The sequence below is a fragment of the Siphateles boraxobius genome, unplaced genomic scaffold (genome assembly GCF_051911475.1).
Source record: "Siphateles boraxobius isolate OS27281-9 unplaced genomic scaffold, OSU_SipBor_1 6, whole genome shotgun sequence".
Classification (NCBI taxonomy): domain Eukaryota; kingdom Metazoa; phylum Chordata; class Actinopteri; order Cypriniformes; family Leuciscidae; genus Siphateles; species Siphateles boraxobius.
Genome location: NW_027509186.1, coordinates 40,678,184 through 40,702,166, shown reverse-complemented (window position 1 = coordinate 40,702,166; position 23,983 = coordinate 40,678,184). Strand labels below are relative to the sequence as shown.

The 23,983-nt window shown below is 38.6% G+C and overlaps 3 protein-coding genes across 5 annotated transcripts in view; 1 reads left to right on the top strand and 2 right to left on the bottom strand.

The window, feature by feature from the left end:
- The window catches only part of gucy1a2 (guanylate cyclase 1, soluble, alpha 2), a 188,046-nt gene that overhangs the window by 113,557 nt on the left and 50,506 nt on the right, over positions 1-23,983 (bottom strand). Inside the window, exon 10 of one of the 2 annotated variants that reach the window (XR_013195741.1) lies at positions 20,909-20,964. The exons of the other annotated variant lie outside the window; for it this stretch is intronic. The gene's annotated coding sequence lies outside the window, so the exon portion shown is untranslated. Of the gene's footprint in view, positions 1-20,908; positions 20,965-23,983 lie in introns of those variants that run through there. 2 annotated transcript variants of the gene reach the window in all.
- Positions 1,494-10,430, bottom strand: msantd4 (Myb/SANT-like DNA-binding domain containing 4 with coiled-coils). The gene is made up of 3 exons (XM_077207163.1): positions 10,321-10,430; positions 8,199-8,794; positions 1,494-5,340 (listed from the first exon to the last, which is right to left on the bottom strand). Exons 2-3 carry the CDS (start codon positions 8,676-8,678, stop codon positions 4,588-4,590), a joined length of 1,233 nt encoding a protein of 410 aa, XP_077063278.1. The 5' UTR covers positions 8,679-8,794; positions 10,321-10,430; the 3' UTR covers positions 1,494-4,587.
- Positions 10,496-18,256, top strand: aasdhppt (aminoadipate-semialdehyde dehydrogenase-phosphopantetheinyl transferase). 2 transcript variants are annotated; one of them, XM_077209006.1, is made up of 7 exons: positions 10,496-10,611; positions 10,751-10,924; positions 11,822-12,038; positions 14,302-14,423; positions 15,731-15,889; positions 17,908-17,976; positions 18,048-18,256. In XM_077209006.1, the coding sequence occupies exons 2-7, from the start codon at positions 10,781-10,783 to the stop codon at positions 18,174-18,176; spliced, it is 840 nt and encodes a 279-aa protein (XP_077065121.1). In that variant the 5' UTR covers positions 10,496-10,611; positions 10,751-10,780; the 3' UTR covers positions 18,177-18,256. The 2 variants fall into 2 exon arrangements, with proteins under 2 accessions (XP_077065121.1, XP_077065120.1); XM_077209005.1 differs by having other exon boundaries at positions 10,499-10,630.

Sequence of the window (23,983 nt, the reverse complement as noted above, 5' to 3'; positions counted from 1 at the left end):
ACATTCTCGTTAACCAGAGTAATATGCAGAGCCTGCAATAAATAAACCATTTGCAGGTTGTTTTGTGACTCTGGGATGCTTTCAAAACATTGATGTGTTTGTTTGAGCATCTCAACCAGCCCGACACATCACCATTGACTCATTAGCTTGTCATTAAGTTATTCAATTGTTTTAACATCTTAAACTGGTATAACCAGCATTTTGTTGCTGGTCCGAGATGCTCGACTAACTTGGACCAGCTAATGACCAGCCGAGACCAGTTAGAAAATGTTTTTTTCCCAGAAGGGAGACCAGCTGCAACATCAAAAATGATCTTCAAAGAGCCACTCAGGAACCCTGGATCATAAAAAGAAGAGTGAGGAAGCAGAAGAAATGACCCTGTGGACTGAGGTATAATCCAGACTTTATAAAACACAATAGAACTTCAGATGGTATTAAAGAAAGACGGGGAGAAATCTGACAGCTCATTCTCACTAACAGACACACACATCCTTTCATCGGGGGGGAAATCCGGAGATTTCAATTCATCTGACGCTGTGTTTTGAACTCGTTTCCTTCTCCAAGACTCCTCGATATCAATCCCATGGGCTTTATGTGGACTAAATACAGACATCCGTGAGCTTCAAATACTAGAAATGAAAGCTGAATCACACTGATATCAGAGCGGGGAACACATTTACAGATCGGACCAGAATATTCTTTCTTCCCCTGAGAAACACTTCCTGACTTCACCATTTCCAAATGATTCTTTCATGTACAAAAGTGAATCTGTCAGCTGCACACAGACGGATGGAGATGTGTTCAAGGCATTAAAGAGGACCTGTTTCCATGTTCATCTTTCTTTAGTGTGTGATGTTTGAGCAGTTCTCTATATCAGTGTTCCTGAACTCCTGAAACGCCTCCACTGTAGTCTTGAGTTTCTTCCGGGAACGAACACGTCACAATATTCCTCATTATAATAATTAATACGCAGAATAAAGGGGCGGGGCCTGGTTAAGTTAGTTAGTAGTGTGTTAAACTGGCGGTTATGGTAAGAGCGGGACATTTCCCAAACACACTCGAAGCGCTCGACCAATCACAACACACTGCTCCAGCCGACCAATCAGAGCACAGTGTGCTTTTCAGAAGGAGGGGCTTCATAGAGACAGGAAGTAAACAGAGCGTTACTGACAGACTGGGAATAGAGAAGCCGCAACAATGGAGAATATGAGGAAAATAATCAACATTCAAGCAGGAAAACATGTTCTAGTAGAGACCGAAAAAACATCAAGACTTAGAATAATAGAATAATAGGTCCCCTTTAAAGAGTTGAGCTGAACAGATTATTCAAAGAGAAAATATAAGCCAATTTTCCTTGATGTTTTGAAATAAGAGCACTATGAAAATACCTTGAAATCTTCCTTCCCAGAGTATTTATTACAATTAAACAACTAGTTTATAACATTCACAACTTCCTGTTTCAACATGAAAAGAAAACTGCGTTCATCAGACCATTTAAATTCTTTAAAGTCTATTTATTTTTGTGCTTTGCCACATCTGGAACATACATTTAAAACACACACACATACATACACCATTTATGTATTGCACGTACAGTACAATAAAATACCTTTCTGAGTCCATCAACACTAACAGCACCAGCTCACAAAAACTTCACATCCATAAAACCTTTCATCTTTAAATTACACAACCTTCATCTGAGCATGAAAACATGTTCACCGGAGGAAAGCGGCTTCAAAGACAACAATAAAACATGATGGAACCAAACAGCTTTGGTTTTCCTCTTCTTTATAACAGAGAGAAGCTAAACTGAACCTGTTTCACACACCGGTATCATATCTGGGTAACTTACAACATGGGCTGTTTCCTTTTCCAATGGCCATAAATGATTAAATCAGGGGTGAGCTATTAATTTACACAGAATTAAACCCAAACCTGATGTGAAGACACACACTGTTAAAGAGACAATTACTCAACCGAAATATCTTTTTTTGTGATCCACAGAAGAAAGTCATGAAGGTTTGGAATAGCGTGAGGATGAAAATGTGGATAAATGGATAAATGTGAGCTGCTTATGTGAGGTGTGAGAAACAGGCCTAAGAACCGCACGTTTTCGGATGAAATAATAAATGAACACGAAACAATAAACAAACAAATAAGAAAAACATATACCTTCAATGCTACGCGAGTTGACTGGATACAACACATAAACGTAGGCCTAAATGTGACGTCTGACAGGAACTTCACGACCACAGAAACAGACAAAATCAACAAGCACTCGACAGCTGAACTTCAGGGATCATCAAGGCCTGAAAACAACTACACACACAAACATTGATTACATTCACATTACAGGCCCTTATGAGGAAATCTCACAAAACCTGTGAAGAATGTCATGTTTTACCTTAAAATCCAAAGAACAAAAAAAAGAAAAGGTATTGGGCTTAAAGGCCCGTTCACACCAAGAATGATAACTATAACGATTACTATATTAGCGTCACACCCACCAGCAGATGATATCGTTTTGTTTATTATAAGTGCACTGCAGTTTTGTCGTCTGTCGCTTTAAATGCTTTAGCTCTTCAAAGCAGGATGGATTCTGATTGGCTGTGTATTTTTATCATTCATCAGCTGGGAAAAAATTAGTTTTGAAACTGAATCCGATGATATTGTTTCTCTGTGCAGTTATCATTATAGTTGTGGTGTGACCTCTGCTATTAATTTATATTTAGAAAGATTTAAGGAATTTTATCCTTATCATCCTTGGTGTGAATGGGCCTTTATCCTCTTGACTATGGGGTGCAATTTGAGATTTTTATTTGACTGTTCACATAAGCGAAACTCAGCCTGAGCACCTGTAGTTTTGTGGACACATTTATCAGCGTTTGATCAGCTTATGCACAATCTGAAGGTGAAACCTATGGGAGCTTGTTTACGCCACAGAATAAAAAATAAAAAAGAAGATTGCAACTTTTTATCTCACAATTCTGACTTTTTTTCTCACAATTGCGAGTTTCAGAATTGCGTAATATAAAGTTGCAAATTTTCATTAATTTTTTTTTAAATTATGTTTTACTGTCGCACTTTGGTGAGATTTGGTGTCAAATGTAAAGTGCTTTACAAATAAAATTTATTATTATTATTATTAATGCTAAAAAAACTCGCAATTGCAAGAAAAAGTCAGAGTTTATTTCTGGCAATGCGACTTTATATCTTGCAATTCTGACTTTATATCTCGCAATTCTGACTTTATATATCGCAATTCTGACTTTATATCTCGCAATTCTGACTTTATTTCTCAAAGATGTAAACTCACAATTATCTTTTAAATTATTTTTTATTCTGTGGCAGAAACAAGTTTCCATAGAAACCACTTTGATGTCAAGACCAGAAAAAAACCCTGATTGTTTCAAAATAAAAGCGTGGCCTCACAAGTGTCTGTGCATATGAACGTATAAATCATTTATAGGGACAATTTGGACGTTACCATACATTCACATTTACAATGAATCCAGATGAATGAGGCCTCAGATTTGGTCCCCATCCATTCTGTAGTGTGAACACAGCTGTTTATAAGAGCCCTTATAAAATCCAACTCTTTTTAAGCTCTCTGTTTTACATTAAATACAGTAAGGTAACAAAGAACATATTAATATTTTGTAAAAAGTTCATCAGGAGTATCTGCATTTTTTTCAATATGTAAAAAAAATTGCATTCAGATACTTCTGCATAAACTTCTACAAGATATCAAAACACAATACTCAAGCATAAAACCGTCTCACGAGTTGTTTTGCAGGAGCAGAAGGCAATCATGTGGGCTGACCTGATCTATAAATACAGTCAGAAACACGTCATACACCGGCGACGCGTCTATAAATCCGGTTTACCATAGATATCCATTCATTTCTGCAGGGAAAAAATAAGAGAAAAATACAGTACAATTTGGCTATTTTTAGAAAGGAAAGCTTGTTGATTTTTGCACTTCAAATAAAGAAAAAAAAATCTGAACAGTTGTTTCTGTCAACTTAATTAACGAAACTGAAAGACAATATTTGAATATTACTTATGTATTATTATAGTATTTTGAATTTGTTTTTATCTTCAGTTTTCATTTTGGTTTAAGTTTCAGTAATTCTGATATATAGCTTATTTTAATTTCAGTTGAAGTAATTTTACTACTTAGTCCAATTATGTTTCACATAATTCTATTTAAATTTTATTTCAATTAACGTTAACGATTTGTTATTGTTTTCATTTTAGCTAACAATAACATCACTGAAGACAAGTGCTGTGAATACAAGCAATTCAACAACTAGATTATATGGAATCACAGCTTTCGGTTTCTGTTTTCATATTTACTTATAAACATATGCTAAGTCGACTGCTGTACGTGTTCAGAAGTGATCCTGTTTATGAACTGCTTGCATTCATTGCTTTACTTCTTTCAGCTTATTTTTTTTTCAGGGGCAAAACAATTAATAAAATGAAGTACAAAAAACACAAATGTTTTAGTTTTTCCCACAGAAATAAATGGGCAACTATGGAAAAAATTATCCCCCCCCCCCACCCAACTGTATTTATGGTGTTTCACGAGTGCAGCGTCATCTGTTGTCCATCTTTATGAAGCTGCAGCCTCTCTTTCTCCACCTGCAGGCGCTCTTTCTCAATCTGCAGTCTGCCCGACTCAAACTTGAAGAACTGCAGTCTCTCTTTCTCCAGCAGGAGGCGCTCTTTCTCTAACTTCAGCCTCTCCGCCTCCAAATCCACTACCATTGGCCAAGCAAGCTTCCTGTCCTTATCCCCGTCCAATGAGGATGACGAGGGGGCGGAGGATGACGTTGTGGGCGTGGCTACAGAGGTCGAAGGGGCGGGGCTTTGCTGGAGAGGCGTGTTTTGTTGCAAGACCAATCGCAATCGTTCTCTCTCCACCTGTAGACGTTCCTTCTCCAGTTGCAACCTCTCTCTCTCCACGTCGCCCTGCCGCAACCTCTCCTTCTCCACCAGGAGGCGCTCTTTCTCCACCTGCAGTCGTTCGGACTCCACCTGCAAGCGGTGTTTCTCCAGGTCCAGTCTCTGCCTCTCCAGCGCCACCAGTATACTTGTGTTCTCCCCTCCAGACAGGCCCAATCCAGATACGCCCATCCCGCCTATGCCGCCAACTCCGAGGCCCAGGTCTCGGCCTGCAGTCGCGGGCTTTGTTGAGCTAAGCACGCCGAATTCATCGATGTGAGCGAAGACCTCAGGAACTCGCCCCTCACGGTCCATATCAGGGAGGATGGAGGGAAAACAGTCTTCATCGTCGTCCTCACCCTCCCCAGCTTCTCCAACCTCCGCTTCCAACTGAGGAGATGGAAAATTACAAACAGAAACAAGTTAGCAGTAATTACGAGGGGATTTTAGAGGAACAAGAAGTTTAGAGGGTAACTTTTAACCAGTTGGTATTTTTATTTAAATTCTCCCTGTAGTCAATAATTGTATCCCTTAAAACTCATCTTTGATAACCAAAATTACATATTTAAATGTTTTTTTCCTTAAAAAAAAAGTCTTCATGCCTTAAAATAGCTTAAATGTAACTCTACAGCCTTCTATGAATATGCAAATGAGCCCCGCCTCCACTCACTCACTCAGCTCAGAGATCCACTGGTTGACGATCACACGTTGATCTGATTGGTTACAAGGTAGTTTGTGACGTCAGAAACACCAGCGATTTCAAAGCGTGTTTTTGAGACTGTCTTTGATTCACTGCAGTTTTAAGGAGACAATACTGTACGGTATTTACACATGGTTTGTCTTAAAGCATTTTAAAAACACCACATAGACATATAAACAACATTAAAAGCTGGATTTTTTTACCACAGGGGGACTTTAAAACAATACTATGTAACTTCTGGCCCTATAGTGGTCGAAGCATAAAATTACAAATTACTTTCAGGCAATTGTTTTAGGAATTACATGAGAACGTAATTACGGTGAAACTACAACTTGGCAAGGCTATATATAAGTAGTAACTGGTTTTGCAGTACATTGTTTTGAGATCCTAGACATATGTGATGTTATGCAAACAATTTTTGGTTCATGGTTTATTACAGGGGTTTTCACTTTCCCTTCTTGCTTGCACACACTTTTAGGGTTCGAGGTTCAGTTGTTGTGGCTTCAAGCTACTTCCACTGGATGTAATACTAGCCTGACCTTCTTTCTTTAATTTAGGGATAGGCTATGCCATATCCACACACAGAAAAATGACTAAAATATACAGTTTCCCCGGAAATCCGTCCCGACAACTCTAAAATATGAATACATATTATTAGAGCTGCACGATTAATCGTTAAAAGATCACAATCTTGATTCAAAAACCCACACGATATTATTCCTAAATGAAAGCGATTCGCCTGTCTATTAAACATTTAACAAGTAAGATCAAAGTGAACATTGAAATCTTGTGTTTTCACTGCTGCTCATCCAGAAAAAGCAGCTGTTCACACACAGTATCATTAATTCTGTCATACAATAATACAAATTATTACAAAAGTACTGTGATTAAAATTTATAGTTCAGACATAAACACTGATGTCTACGGTAGCGATCTAAATAGAGCAAATTACCTTTTGAAAGTAACGTCACACATCAAATAATGATTACATTGTTACACCAGTAGGTGGCGACAAGTGACTGTTAAAAAATGTATTTGTCATTGAATCATTCATTCAAAAGAATCGTTCATAAATTTTGATTGTAATGAAACAAGTGAAGTATTTTTGAGTGAGTCATTGAATCATTCATTCTAAAGAATCGTTCAAAAATGTAACATTAAATACTTTTAATAGACTGTAGCAATTAACATTTTGTCTGAAAATCTAGTAAATTTACTTGTTGTTTGGTTTAGTTGTCTATTCAGAATTGTGGGAGTATCGCAATCTCTATTCTAAAAAATCGTGATTTTCAATTTACACAAAATCGTGCAGCTCTAATTATTATAGGTTTACCATAGTGGTTTAGGGTAAGGCATAGACGGTTTGGAAGATTGTTTTATGATGTATTCACTCATTTAAATTTTGAGCAGAAAAAGTTGCCTAGCTTTAAGTAGTATTTTGATGGCATTTAAACAAAGATAAATATCATGTCAATATAGAGCAGGGGTATTTTTTTCCGTAAAAAAAATCTGCGATTTTTTTTATAAAAAACTCGATTTACGATTTGATTCGATCCCCCCCCCCCCTTTCATTTAAAACAAAATAACTGCGAACTGTAAATATATTTTAAATATATATATTTATTGTATTTAAAGTGCATCAACATCGCAAAGGCAAACCCTTTCTCTAAATGAAAAGTCACTGTGCAGTGTGCAACAAAGATTGTTAAACATCCAAATTATTGGAGAAAAAAAATCAAAAAAATCGATTTTTTGAAAATATGAATCGATTTGACCTACCAACTGGATTTTTAAACCAAATCTATTTTCCCCCAGCCCTATGTCAATATACTATAAGTTTGCTAATAATGCCTCAATAATGCCAGAAAATCCAAGGTCTAATCCTCGGACGATGGCGGTCAAAAGCTGTCAAGCTTTTTTTGTTTTTTAAAAGAAGTTTAATTTTTTCAGTGAGATTTTTTTAAATTGTTTTAGAAAAAAGTATCTTCTGCTCACTAAGGCTGCATTTATTTGATTAATAAAAACAGTAAAAATTGTGAAATATTATTACAATGCAAAATAGCTGTTTTCTATGTGAATATATAGTAAAGTGTAATTTATTCCTGTGATCAAAGCTGAATTTTCAGCATCATTACTCCAGTCTTCAGTGTCACATGATCCTTCAGAAATCAGTCTAATATGATGATCTGCTGCTCAAGAAACATTTATGATTATTTTCAATGTTGAAAATGCATTTTATTTCAGGATTCTTTGATGAAAAGAAAGTTAAAAAGAACAGAATTTTACTTTTTAACATTTTAAATGTCTTTCCTTTCAATTTTGATCAAATTAATACCTCCTCGCTAAATAAAAATATTAATTCCTTTAAAAAAAAAAGAAAAAAAAAGTCCTGACCCCAAACATTTGAACGGTAGTTTACCAAATTGAACCAACTTGATGACTTTTGACCACCGTGGTGTGAGGATTACTTGAACCAAAGTAGAGGAAAATCTGCTAAAAGCGGTGGGATGATTTTGAAAAAGCATGTGTATCTGTTCCCAGAACATACTCTGTAGCTGCTGGCCTCATCGTCCTCCATTTTGACCCCAGGCGTGTGTGTGCTGGGCTCCCCGAGGTCCGTCAGGTCCTGCCAGTCACATGACGAGTCTTTAGAAAACCCACTGAGGTCCAGAGACTGGTCACCACCACCCAAAGACGCTTCATTATCAGGAGACGAAGATTCAAACTCCTGCTTCAATCCAGACGCCAACTCGGCCTGAAGCTGTTTTCGTTTCATGAGGGCTCGCCAGTCCAGGTATCGCCGCTTGACCTCGGCCGCCGTCCTCAGCTCACCTTCTCCTAGCGAGTTCACGCTGTCCGCGACCTCTTCCCACGCACGCCGCTTCAGCTCGTTGATGGCCATGTTCTGCTGCCTGGAGAACAGGATCTCACGACGCTTGTGGATCTCGCGGATGAGAGTCTGAGTTTCCTTCACGCTGTAGTTGCTCTTCCTCTTCCTCTTCAGGTGCTTCATCTGAAGGAAGTCCATGCTGGGGGTGATTGGCTACTGAGAAATGATCGGAGATTGAAAGGTTTCTGTCACTCCGGACTCATTTTCAAGTTCATGTTGACCCACATCTAGTGCAGGTGTCTAACACAAGTCTCCTACAACAAACAGACACACGCTTTTAGTTACATGCAATAAATATTGTTAACGTGTGAGAGAATCAGACAGAACTGTACAATCTTTTATGTGCACAAAAAACAATGATGAATAAAACCAGAACGCTTAGAGTGTGCAGATTTATACTATAGTATAAAAATTTGGGGTCAGTGAGATTTTTTTTTATATTGTTTTAGAAAAAAGTCTCTTCTGCTCACTAAGGTACCACTTATTTGATTAAAAAATACAATAAACACAGTAAAAATTGTGAAATATTATTACAATGGAAAACAGCTGTTTTCTATGTGAATATATGTTAAAGTGTAATTTTATTCCTGTGATCAAATCTGAATTTTCAGCATCATTACTCCAGTCTTTAGTGTCACATGATCCTTCAGAAATCAGTCTAATATGATGATTTAATGCTCAAAAAACATTTATGATTATTATCAATGTTGAAAACAGTTTTTTTTATGAATAAATTCAATTTGATGCATTGCTGAATAAAATTATTATTTCATTTAAAATCTGACCACAAACTTTTGAACAGTAGTGTTCAGTATATCCTTTACAAATAAAGTTTGAAATATATTCCATAATCATTATGATATTACAATGTAACAACACTAACAAAAAAATTGGTTACAATTTAAATGAAGGTGTCTTTGTTACACTGTAATTTACATTTAAATACTGAGTAATATTAATGAACAACATGTACTTACTATAGGGTTAGGGTAGGATTATGATTTGGTTGAGGGCTATTTGCATGTAATTATGCATAATTTTACTATTATTAATATGGTAAGTACATGTAACATATGCAACAACAAGGACACTGTAAAATAAAGTGTTACCAAAATCGGTTACACTTTAGTTTAAGGTGTCTTTGTTGCACTGTACTTTACATTTACGTATTAAGTAATATTAAGTAATATTAAGTAACTACATTAGGGAACTTACTATAGGAATAGGATTAGGGTTTTGTTTGGGGTTAGTTGCATGTAATTATTTATAATTTACAATTATTACTATAGTAGCTGCGTGTAACGTGTAACAATGACACTGTAAAATAAAGTGTTACAAAAAACCCCACCATGGTACTATAAGGTTTTTTTCACATATATCATTGTATTCTTTTAAGCAACTAGGAGTATCATGTAATGTAAATAACATGATAATTAAATATGGTAGCCATGCAGCACCTTGATATTACCATCCGATATCATAGTACAACCATAGTACTGTGAATAATTAGTAACTATTGTGTTTTTGGTGTGTATCCATATAATATATGATTATCAGTATAGCATCATGCTAATAAAACATAATTCATATATAAAAAACATAAACATATCAGTACGGCGGTTGTTTTTGCAGTTCAATTACTAACATGTCGCCAGAAAGGGCTTCTATAGGCACCTATACTATGATGTTTTGCACGTATGGCTCTTTACATAAAATAAACGTCATATTACACACCATACAGTACAGTGAGGGTTATTTGATTATTTATTCAAACACTCACCGGTGAAGAAAAGCATCATCCACTCCGTCCACACACACGCGTCTCGCTCCGCCTCCACAACGTTGCCGAACTGAGCCGAACACTTCCGACAACGCGCGAATCCCCTGCGCCATTGGTCAACAAGCGTCACCGCCCCTTTCTGTCAGCCAATCAAGAGAGGCGTTCACTGTTTAGCCCCGCCCACAGAATACTCTTCCGGAATCCTGTGTGTGTTTTGGAAACACATGTTCAGGCGAACCAGAGCCAGCCAAATAAATGATGCATACTGCAGAAAAGACTACATAATAATATGTAATAATTATAATAATAGGTATTATTAATTAATATTAATAGCATTTGCAATTATTAACAGCTATTTAGGACCCGAGCACCGATGGTGTGAGGACCCTTTTTGAATTGCTCCGTTTATCATTATGTGTATTTCTATTAGTATAGGACTATAGGACATTATCAGTAATTGATGGACGGGGTCCGGTGGGCGTTCCGGTGCGGTTCGTGGGTACCGACCCGTTCCGAGTGGACACTGGCGGCCCGCTGCATCCAACCGGAGGAGAAGGAACGGATCGGGCAGTTCGTGTTTGCCAAAGATGCGAAATCTGCCATGGTGGGTACAACTGACTGATGGATGAGCAGACTTTAAACATGAATGCTATAATAATAAATGTTTTAATGATAAACAATAATTATAATACATAATGTTATAGTTTTATTTTGCCCTTAATTGTATGTGTGGATATACTTTTCACTTGCACTGTTGTTATTTTATGTTATTTACATTGCAGTTTAGTATTGCACACAACGCCTTGATACAAAAGTTCAGTTTTTGTCTGAACTAAAATTGAAATGATAGATAGATAGATAGATAGATAGATATTATGATAGATGGATAGAGCGATAGAATGAAAGAACGATAGATAGAACAAAAGATAGATAGAACAATAGATAGAATGATAGATAGTGATAGAGCGATAGAATGAAAGAACGATAGATAAATAGATCGAATGATAGAACACAAGATAGATAGAACAATAGATAGAGCGATAGAATGAAAGAACGATAGATGGATAGATAGATCAAATGATAGAACAATAGATAGTGATAGAGCGATAGAATGAAAGAACGATAGATGGATAGATCGAATGATAGAACACAAGATAGATAGAACAATAGATAGAGCGATAGAATGAAAGAACGATAGATGGATAGATCGAATGATAGAACAAAAGAAAGATAGAATGATAGATAGTGAAATAGCGATAGAATGAAAGAACAATAGATAGATAGATAGAGCAATAGAATGAAAGAACAATAGATAGATAGATAGAGCGATAGAATGAAAGAACGATAGAGTGAAGAACGATAGATAGACAGATAGATAAATTTACATGTTATTTAACCATCTCTGATTTTTGATAGTGTGTGTGTGCGCGCGCGTGTGTGTGTGTGCGCGCGTGTGTGTGTGTGTGCGTGTGTGTGTGTGTGTGTGTGTGTCTTACACCAGGCTGGACGTCTGTTGATCAGAAAGCTGGTTTGTGAGAAGATGGGTTTATCCTGGGACGGGTTTCGACTGGACCGAACAGCGCGGGGGAAACCGTACCTGTCCCGGCCCTCGTCCTCACACTGGAGCTTCAACGTGTCCCATCAGGGAGATTACGCTGTGCTGGGAGCAGAACCGGGACGCCAGGTGGGCATCGACCTGATGAAGACCAGCAGACCAGGTGAAAAGCTATTCATTTAAACAATGTAATCATTTAATGCAGAAACAATGATCTCATTGAAGTAATGAATACTTGTTTGTTAACAAATGATTATGATGTAGCATTGGTGTAGCATTGGTGCATTGATTCAGAGTTTTATCTAATCAGAATCTGCTTTCAATAACTAAGGAATATACAGGCAACATTTCACAATCATGACCGGCTGACTCCACATTGGGCCTATATCATGAAGCCGGTTTAGGAGGCTATAGCCAGATACGTTTCAGTTTAGTTTGTGCCAAACCTGGGTTTTAGGCACCTTGAAAGTGGTTTGGCTTTTAGCAATGTTCATCGCCATAGTAACTAACTCTCCACTGCTAACCAGGGGCCTGTACCATGATGGTAGTTGAACAAACTCAGGGTTACAGGATTAGTTTAGAGTTGACAAAACCAAATCAATCCAACCAGGCTTTGTTGGTACCATGACACTGATCATCAACTTTCTCTGTCAATTCAGGCTTTGATCCTGAGTTTAGGAGTTTAAGTGTGACATCACTAGCGAACAGCCAATCACATGTTGAGAAACGAGAAAGAGTGAAACTGAGATTAATTTCTCGCGAGAGAAGCAGCGCAATTCACTTATTAAATAAAAGTATTAAAATAGTAAGAATTTAAACAAATGTACACAGCAAGAAGAAAACAGCTGTCTATGAAAGAGGACAACTAAAAGAAAAGGTCTCGCTACTGTATATCAGTGCAAGGAAAAGTTGTGAAGTTATTTTATACAGCTGATAAAGGTATTGAGAGAATTGAACATTTAAGCTCACATGTAGTCATTTTATAGCTTTATCTATTGATGCTAAAGCGTATTTAAACCATGAAAGTGGTTTGGCTTTTAGCAGTGTTCATCGCCATAGTAACTTACGCTCAACGGCTAACCTGGTCCGGGACAGGTGATGCTCCAGGTAAGAGGTTGCAAACGGAACTTGGACCAATCAGCTGTGAGCAAAGTGTCACATGTCTGATGAGATAAAGTCACTCCACCTGTTTCTACTCCAAATTAAAGGTCGCTACATAGCAAATGATTTTTAAAGACAAAATCGTCTGGTTTTTAGTGATGCTTATTTAGAATAATAAATTTGTATGATTTAGATATTATTTATGTAATTATTATACCCTTAATCAATCACACATGTACAATTTTAGTTCATCAATTATTATTACGCAGTTTAAATGAATAAATATATAAAGGTAATATAAATACGCTTTAGCATCAATAGATAAAGCTATAAAATGACTGAATGTGAGCTTAAATGTTCAATTCTCTCTATACCTTTATTAACTGTATAAATTAACTTTTACTTGCACTGATATAGCAAGACTTTTTCTTTTAGTGGTCCTCTTTCATAGACAGCGATATTCTCCTTGCTGTGTAAATTTGTTTAAATTCTTAATATTTATTTCACTCTCGTAATATTCTGCAGAAGAGAGAAGTGAATCGCTGCTTCTCTCGCCAGAAATTTCACTCTTTCACAGCATGTGATTGGCTGTTCGCTAGTGATGTCACACCTAAACTCCTAAACTCAGGTTCAAAGCCTGAATTAACAGAGAAAGTTGATGATCAGCATCACGGTACCAACAAAGCCTGGTTGGATTGGTTTGGTTTTAACAATTCGAAACTAATCCTGTAACCCTGAGTTTGTTGAACTAGCATAATGGTACATGCCCATTATCCTTTCCTAACCAATCCAACACAGGAGACAATGCAGTTCCTCCAGCGGCCACCAGGTGTCGCTCTACACCTGTGCTGGAGTGAGACTGGGAGAGGAGCAAGCTTTATTACCTCATCTCTGGCTCTACTGTAAAATGTGAATCTGCATTAGCTCATAGGGACTCATGTTTCTATGCAGAATATGATTATTGAAAGAATAAGCATGATTATTAAATCACTGATTTGTCTCGATCTTTTGACGCAATACAAATGTTCAATGTGAGAAACTATAACATCCTTAACTCAAAACTCCCTCCACATTTTATGAACCATATCGCAAAAACAACTCAATTATGACATCACGGCTATTAGCTCATTAGCATATGTCCGTGCACATTTGCATATCAACACCTATTCAGTATTATCAGCTAGGTAGTTAGTCGATCATAACAGAGCTCGATTATTTATAAAGCTGGTAAAAACAGAGCAGAAATCTTATCATTTATAATAAAATCACTAATGTAGAGTTCAGAGGTGAACAGTTTTAAGGTGTTTTACGTGTGTGTTTATCAGGCAGTGGCTCCACGCAGGAGTTTTTCCGCATCATGAATCGCCAGTTCACGGATCTGGAGTGGACGAACATCCGGTCGGCCGGCTCGGACTGGGACCAACTGGATATGTTTTACAGGCACTGGGTAACTATAGCAACCGCTGCTTCCTGCACCATCACATCATCATCATCACCTGCAGGCAACGAGACCGCACACACACACACACACACACACATCTATGAGCATATCACAGTGCGAGAGAAATTGTACTGGATGAAACTGTTCCAATTCTGATCACTGTTTCCATGGCAATGTGATCTCATCACTTCAGCATGACTCAGTCGTGCCAGTCTGTGGTCATTTGAGGACTCTTATACACACACACACATATATATACTGTATATTCATACTCACACCCACACACACACACTCACACTCACACACACACACACACACTCACTCACACGCACTTTCACACACAGACAGACTTACACACGCACTCACACACACACACACACACTCACACACACACAGACATACTCACTTACACGCATTTACTCACACGCGCGCGCACTCACACGCATGCACTCACACTCACACACGCACTCATTTACATTTATTCATAAGACGCTTTTATCCAAAGCGACTTACAATTGCTATATATGTCAGAGGTCGCACGCCTCTGGAGCAACTAGTGGTTCAGTGTCTTACTCAGGGACACATTGGTGTCTCACAGTGGATTCAAACCCGGGTCTCTCACACCAAAGGCATGTGTCTTATCCACTGCGCCATCACCACCCTACTCACACACACACACACACACACACACACACACACACACACACACACACACACACACACACACAGACAGACAGACTGACTCACTCACACGCACTCACACACACACACAGACAAACTCACTCACACGCACTTACACACACACACACTCATCCACCTCACACACGCGCACACACACACGCGCGCGCGCGCACACACATACGCGCACTCACATGCACTCTCTCACATACACACACACACACACACAGAGACTCACTCACATGCACTTACACACACACACACACACACACACACAGAGTTACACACACACACACACACAGTTACACTCACACAGACAGACTCACTCACACGCGCTTACACACACACACACACTTACCCACCCACACACAGTTACACACACGCGCGCACTCACACACACTCTCTCACTCACACACACACACACACACACACACACAGACAGACTCACTCACATGCACTTACACACACAGTTACACACACACACACACACACACACACACACAAACATACATGTACTGGTATCAATTTAATATGCGTTGGTAAGAATGTGGTCAGGAAATATATATATATACACAATGTTTTTCCTTGCTTTTCGTTCCTGATTCCCTGTGATTGGCCGGTTTCTCTGGCGTGAGGCGCTGAAGGAGAGCTTCATCAAAGCGATTGGCACAGGACTGGGCTTCGACCTGCGGAGGGTGGAGTTTCATGTCTCGCCCAATCAGATGCGAGAGGGGCAAGTGTACCGGCAGACACGCATGTTCCTGGATAACGAAGAGGAGGACTGGATATTTGAGGTGTTTGTTCAAGATTTTTAATAATTACTCATTTAGCACAGTTTGATTCCTATTATGCCCTTTCAAGAAGTCTTGATTTTGTTTTTGAGGTGTACTAGAATATGCTTTTATGCTTGATAGTTTAAAAAACACATTATTTTTCACATATTTTACATTATTACAGCTCCTCTCTCCCCAGTCTAGTTGAACGCATGATTTTCTCATTCTGAAATAGGAAATGTGCTGTGATTGGTCAGCTGGCCCAGTGTGTTGTGATTGGCCCCTTCATAACCGCAAGCTCTACTTTAGTGTAAATGTTAACAATGGTGTCAATTTTAAACCAATTCAAGCCTGATCTAGACTTAATAATGTTAACAAAGAAGAGGAACGTCCAGAACGGATTTAATTTAGTTAAGTTTCCTGAGAGGCGGCGAACAGTCTTACAGGAGCCTCAGTAACACTACATCAACACAGTTATGTTAGTTAGCAGGCGAGCGGAGGCAAAGCTTTGCCATTTATTTACATCATAACAACTACATAAAACTGATCCATAAACAGATTGTCCTGACAAAGTGGGAACTGCTCGTTTCAGAAGTTTGTGTGTGTGTGTGTGTGATTGAGTGAGTGAGGGACTATGGGTCTGAGAGTGTGTGCGCGTGCGTGCGAGTGCGTGCGTGTGAGTGCGTGCGTTTGAGTGCGTGCGTGCGTGCGTGCGTGAGTGCGTGCGTTTGAGTGCGTGCGTGTGAGTGCGTGTGTTTGAGTGCGTGCGTGCGTGCGTGCGTTTGAGTGCGTGCGTGTGCGTGCGTGCGTTTGAGTGCGTGCGTGCGTTTGAGTGCGTGCGTGAGTGCGTGCGTGCGTTTGAGTGAGTGCGTGTAACTGCGTGCGAGTGTCTGGGTGTGTGTGTGTGTGTGTGTGTGTGTGTGTGTGTGTGTGTGTGTGTGTGTGTGTGTGTGTGTGTGTGTGTGTGTGTGTGTGTGTGTGTTTCCCATGGCCCTGCAGTGCTGGTTCTCTCTCTGTGTCTGTCCGAGTGTGTGAGTGTGACACAGATCATAGGCTCTTCTCTCTTCATAGACTGAGGTCATGTTCTTCATTGCTCTGGGCTTTTCATCCTGTATATCACGGATGGGCAACTTCGGTCCTGGAGGGCCACTGTCCTGCAGAGTTTAGCTCCAACCCTAATTAAACACACCTGAACAGGCTAATCAATGTTTTAAGGATTACTAGAAATGAGTTTTTGTCAGAGTTGGAGCTAAACTCTGCAGGACAGTGGCCCTCCAGGACCGAAGTTGCCCATCCTTGCTGTATATACACATTACAGCTCAAATGTTTGGAATAATTAAGATTTTTTTATATTTAAAAAAAAGAAAATTCTCTTCTGCTCACCAGGGCTGCATTTATTACATATATCAAAATATATTTAAAAAATACAATAAAATCTGTAATTTTCTGAAACAGTTTTACAATTTAAAAAACAGTTTTCTGTGTGAATATATGTTAAAGTGTAATATATTCCTGTGATCAAATCTGAATTTTCAGCATCATTACTCCAGTCTTCAGTGTCACATGATCCTTCAGAAATCACTATAATATGATGATCTGATGATCAAGAAACACTTATGATTATTATCAATGTTGAAAACGCTAGAAAAAAAATAGATTTTTTGATGAATAGAAAGTTCAAAAGAACCGTATTTGTTTGAAATAGAATCTTTTGTGACATTTTAAATGTCTGAATAAAAAGTACTAATTAAAAAACAACAATTTTGAACGGTACTGTATATACCGAGACAGCAACATAGTGTCGGCCACATCTGGAACATGTGGATTCAGCGTGTACCAGATATGGGCCGGATCTGGACCGACACTATGTTGCAGTCTGGGTATATACATAGAGACACAAACAAACACACACACACACACACACACACATATATATATATATATATATATATATATATATATATATGGCCTAGGCCTATATGTGATACAATTTAATGGTTGGAAGTTAAAAAAGCGTACAAACTCTTCCTGTTTTTCAGGAGAGCTTACTGGACAAAGATCATCACGTCGCTGTGGCGCTGGGAAAACCAGATATCAGCACGTCTAAAGTGAGTTTACAGATATTACACAACTTTAGAGGTCAGCGCAGTTTGTGACATCATACTTCTTTGTTTTATAGGAGGATGGTGGAGGTTTGTGTGAAGCTCCGCCCCTTTTGTTCACGCACTTGAGCTTCAGTGATCTGGTGTCTCGAGCCACGCCCCTAACCGAGGAAGACTCCGCCCACTGGGAGATATTTCACAGCTAAAAGGAAGCGCCTTCAAGGCAAACTGAACAGCAGTGACCCTTGAATGCAAATATATGTAAATAAAGTATGTTTATGTATTCCTTGCTCTTTCGGGGTCTTTCCTGTTCTGTAAGATCTTTTGAACTCTGCATCATATGTTTGCAGACACTTTATTACTTTTAAGCCGACTTATGACTTTGTTTTCATATTTTAACCAACATAATTGTCGAACTGATTTGTTTAGGGAGACGCAAACCAAATACTATAGCACAAAACATCATTAAATCTATTGATAATACTTGCTGATGTTTTCCCTCCAAAATGATGTCATTTCCTGGAGGATGATGTCATGAAGGAACTGGCTTTAGGTAGTTAACGGGATAAAACTTTACTTATGCAGTACTTGACACATCTGATGGGAACATGAAAATGTACTGTATACTAGTATGAATGACCCATTTATGTAAGAGATGAGTTTATTTTCCCAATCTACACATCTACAACTGCAAACGTCTCTCTCTTTCTCTTTCTCGTTCCCTCCATCTGCCACCATCTATTTTTATCCGCAGACATTCAGCAGGCCATTAGGACTGTGTGTTTGGAGCGTCCTGCTTTTAACAAATCGGACACAGGTATGCATTTCCGCTCCTGTTTTTGCTCGTGTGTTGTTAACTGCGGGACTGCGTTTCATTTGTCCAGTAAGCCCCGCCCCTCGCGCTTGATTGACAGGAGCTTCAGCCACTCAGATCATGAGCCACTGAGCCTATCCAAACTCATGCAGTTTTAAACAGCAAAGTCAATTACAGCAAAAGCAGAACGGTCAAGGGTGAACTAATGGAAAACGTAGATGGGATCTTTTTTAGATTAAACTTTACGCTGATGTAATTACGTTTCTCCAAAGTAGGAAAGATAGAAAGATTGAACATTTGAATATAAATGAGATTCTATAATGCCATTTAAGGGAATGCTTCACAATAAGATTTTTATTTGTCAACATTAGTTACGTTTAACAAAGATGAATAAATGCTGTAGAATTATTGTTGGTTATGTTAATTTCTACATGTTCTAATACATTTTTAAATTCAAAAGCTTAATGCACTATGAACAAAAAATGAACAATTTGTATTTTTATTAACTATCATTAACAAAAGTTAACAAACGTGGAAATATATTGCTCATGTGTTAACTAGTGTATTAACTAAAGTTTATGAATGAGATCTTTTTGTGAATTATTACCCAATTTAATAATGCAATTAATGAAATCTAATTAAAGTCTGCTGCACATAATTTGCAATTTTCTTGAAGATGTCCATAAACCAGACAGATTTGTTTTTTTTAATATGATACAATATCATATAAATAATTCTACATTTTGGCTTTTCATTTTCAAAACTAAGCAGATTGTTTTTGCTGTGTAATTTATATATAATTATTGAGAGGTCGTATATATATATATATATATATATATATATATATATATATATATATATATATATATATATAATTAATTTATAAATGATGTGTAATATAATTTATATTTATATATACAGTGTTTACACACACACACACACACACATATACTATATATATATATATATTATAATAAAAACTAAGAGATGTATATAATACAAGGAATATTATGTTGATTTTACCACAGTTGCCTGTGTTTTACTGGCTTGACATGAGGCATATTGGTGATGTTCATAATTACATATTACATGATTACATTAATTAATAGTATTTTTAATGAACAGTTGGCAAGTGTTCTGAGGTGTTGCTAGATTGTAATATAGTTTGACTATAAGCTAAATACAGTGCATGTATATTGGCTGTTTTACAACTTCAAAGATTGCTCATCCAATCAGATTTTGATGCAATAATTATCTGTTTGATAGTAAAATATAGTATAATACTGTCTTGGACTTCTTTATTCTCATGAAATGTATCTATATACTGAAATCTAATATATACTGTATATATGTGTGTGTGTGTGTGTGTGTGTTCTCCTGAACGCATCAGCCAAATGTTTCCTAAATCACTCGCTCATAAAACGGGAGAGCGGCGATAAAGAGAACAGCTCTTCTACTGGGAGTATTTCTGTTAAAGATTTATCACAGTCTTGAGTAAATCAGCATTGAAGGAGTGAGATGCACTAGTGTGTGTGTGTGTGTGTGTGTGTCTGTTTTCTGTCAGTCTGATGGAAAGTATTTCCAAATGTCAAAGGTTAAAACAACAGTATCGCTGTCCCATGAGAACGAAACTCTCTAGCTGTTCCCTTCTGAAGGTCACGAGACAAAGAGCAACTAGAGTCTGAGATTTATTTGCTGGCTTGAACAGTGAACGTGTTCTGAACGACTGGAGTTCTGTTCGGTTTTTGTCGTTGTGGACTCAGGTGCTCTGACTTCACACACACACACTCACTTTCTCGCGCACGCACACACACACACACACACACACACACACACACACACACACACACACACACACACACACACACACACACACACACACACACACACACACACACACACACACACACACACACACAGTACATGTAGTGTTTCCATGTTTTATGGGGACTTTCCATAGACATAATGATTTTTATACTGTACAAACTGTATATTCTATTCCCTTACACTAACCCTACCCCTAAACCTACCCATCACACACACACACACACACACACACACACACACACACACACACACACACACACTGCCCCTACCCCTAAACCTACCCATCACAGAAAACTTTCTGCATTTTTACATTTTCAAAAAACATCACTTAGTATGATTTATAAGCTGTTTTCCTCATGGGGACCAAAAAATGTCCCCACACGAACAAGGATTTCAGATATTGCCATCCTTATGGGGACATTTTGTCCCCACACACACATGCTCACTCTCACTCTCTCTCTCTCTCTCTCTCTCTCACTCTCTCACACACTCTCTCGCACACACACACACACACACACACACACACACACACACACACACACACGCTCACTCTCACTCTCTCTCTCTCTCTCTCTCTCACACACACACTCTCTCTCTCTCACTCTCTCACACACTCTCTCGCACACACACACACGTGCACACACACACTCACTCTCTCTCTCACACACACACACTCTCTCTCACACACTCACTCTCTCTCACACACACACACACACACACACACACACACACACACACACACACACACACACACACACACACACACAAGCTTAACTGGGTCAGTGTCCCATCTCTTCTCCCGGACTCCTCCTGATTGACTGATTCTCCTGCGGTCGTGACGGAGGTCCTGCGGGAGCAACAGGAGTGCAGAAACACACACACTCAACGACAGTTACAGCACATGCTTCAGAAGAGGAGAGGGAACACAGCATCATCAGGCAGAATGATAAAATGATGGATGGATGAATGCATATAGATATGGATGGATAGAACGATAGATGGATAGATAGATAGACAGACAGACAGACAGACAGACAGACAGACAGACAGACAGACAAGATAGATAGATAGATAGATAGATAGATAGATAGATAGATAGATAGATAGATAGATAGATAGATAGATAGATAGATAGATAGATAGATAGATAGATAAGATAGATAGATAGATAGATAGATAGATAGATAGATAGATAGATAGGCCTGTAAAGCTGAATTCCTGAGCATAAAATATTGTTTCATCAATCTGGTGTGTGTGAGCTGATTTTCTCACCCATCCTCCTCTATGACACACTCTCTCCCCCGTCACCATGGTAACCATCCCCGCACAGCCAACTTTGCCATGGCAACAATAACACGTGTGATACAGGCAGTCATCTGAGTTAATCTAATCAACATCACTGTCTGAGCAGAGAGAGAGAGAGAGAGAGAGAGAGAGAGAGACAGAGAGAGAGAGAGAGAGAGAGAGAGAGAAAGAGACAGAGAGAGACAGAGAGAGAGAGAGAGACAGAGAGAGAGAGAGAGGGAGAGGGAGACAGAGAGAGAGAGAGAGAGAGACAGAGAGAGAGAGAGACAGAGAGAGAGAGACAGAGAGAGAGAGAGAGAGAGAGAGAGAGAGAGAGAGAGAGAGAGAGAGAGAGAGAGAGGAGAGGGAGACAGAGAGAGACAGAGAGAGAGAGAGGAGAGAGAGAGAGAGACAGAGAGAGAGAGAGAGACAGAGAGAGAGAGACAGAGAGAGAGAGAGAGAGAGAGAGAGAGAGAGAGAGAGAGAGAGAGAGAGAGAGAGGGAGACAGAGAGAGACAGAGAGAGAGAGAGAGAGAGAGAGAGAGAGAGAGAGAGAGAGAGAGAGAGAGAGAGAGAGAGAGAGAGAGAGAGAGAGAAAGAGACAGAGAGAGACAGAGAGAGAGAGAGAGAGAGAGAGAGAGAGAGAGAGAGAGAGAGAGAGAGAGAGAGAGAGAGAGAGAGAAAGAGACAGAGAGAGACAGAGAGAGAGAGAGAGAGAGAGAGAGAGAGAGAGAGAGAGAGAGAGAGAGAGAGAGAGAGAGAGAATTAGCATCTGGATTATGATGTTTCTGCATGTTTCCGAAACGTCCCATCGGAGACGAATCACACACTCCTGCTCCAGCTGGGCCAAACACTGAAGGTCATGTGACATGAGCAGTAAGGTTTACCATCTAAAGATTCATTATTAATTCACGTTTAGCTTACAATTTCCACTGACTCAGATGTGTGGCATTACAAGCTTCTATTCTATTCTATTCTATTCTTCGATTTGAAAATGTTGTGGCATCTTTGATCTCACATCCGTTTCTACATTTGAAATGGAATCCTCAACGTTTCTGTTTTCGCTCGATCGTCTCATGATGGGCGTCAGAAATGATTTCCCAGAGTTCAGAATACAAATCTCTAATGACCAATAAAAAAAGAGCTGATAGAAGATTTCAGTGACATCACAACAGCAACTAGTGATGACATCATTACATGCAAAGACTGACTCATCATTGTGTGAGTGTGTGAGTGAGAGTTTTTTTTAAGTGTGTGAGTGTGTGTGTGTGTGTGTGTGTGTGTGTGTGTGTGTGTGTGTGTGTGTGTGTGTGTGTGTGTGTGTGTGTGTGTGTGTGTGTGTGTGTGTGTGTGCTAAAAAAATTGAGGAAAATTGAATCTTTTTTTGTGCAAGTGAGAGTAAATGCACGCTCACATTTAGTCTAGAACTACAATAACCTTCATGTTTACACACACACACACACGCCTCTGCACTTCCATTTGTCTCAACACAAGGACAGGAGAGCTGTCAGTCAATAAATAGGAAAACAGTAACTTGCGTTACTTATTTGAAAAAGTAACTCCGATATTTTGTTTGAAAAAGTTTTTGAAAGGAAATACGTTAGCTACTTTACTAGGAATCTGATTACGTTACTCAAGTTACTTGTAATGAGTTACACACACTGGTAAAAATAACATCTCAGACGGAATCATATTTCATGTCTCTTGATGCTGTTTTTTTTTTTTTTACCTGTTTGTGCACAGGATCCCTGTTGCCATAGTGACAGTCGAGCCATTTTGAAGTGTCACAATGACTGTGTCTCTTCCCATCAGAGTAAATCCCACAACATCACAATGTGCAGCGTCACCGTAGCGATGAAGAACGACACCATGGTAACAAAGAATATTGTAGGCTAAAGCAGATCGTCCCACATTCACATACTTGAAGAGCGAAAGAAGAGAGCATGAAAGGTTTATTCAGAGAATTAATAAAATAATACAATTTTGCATTTAAGTTCTATTTTAAATCGGCATTGTGATAGATAGATAGATAGATAGATAGATAGATAGATAGATAGATAGATAGATAGATAGATAGATAAAAATACA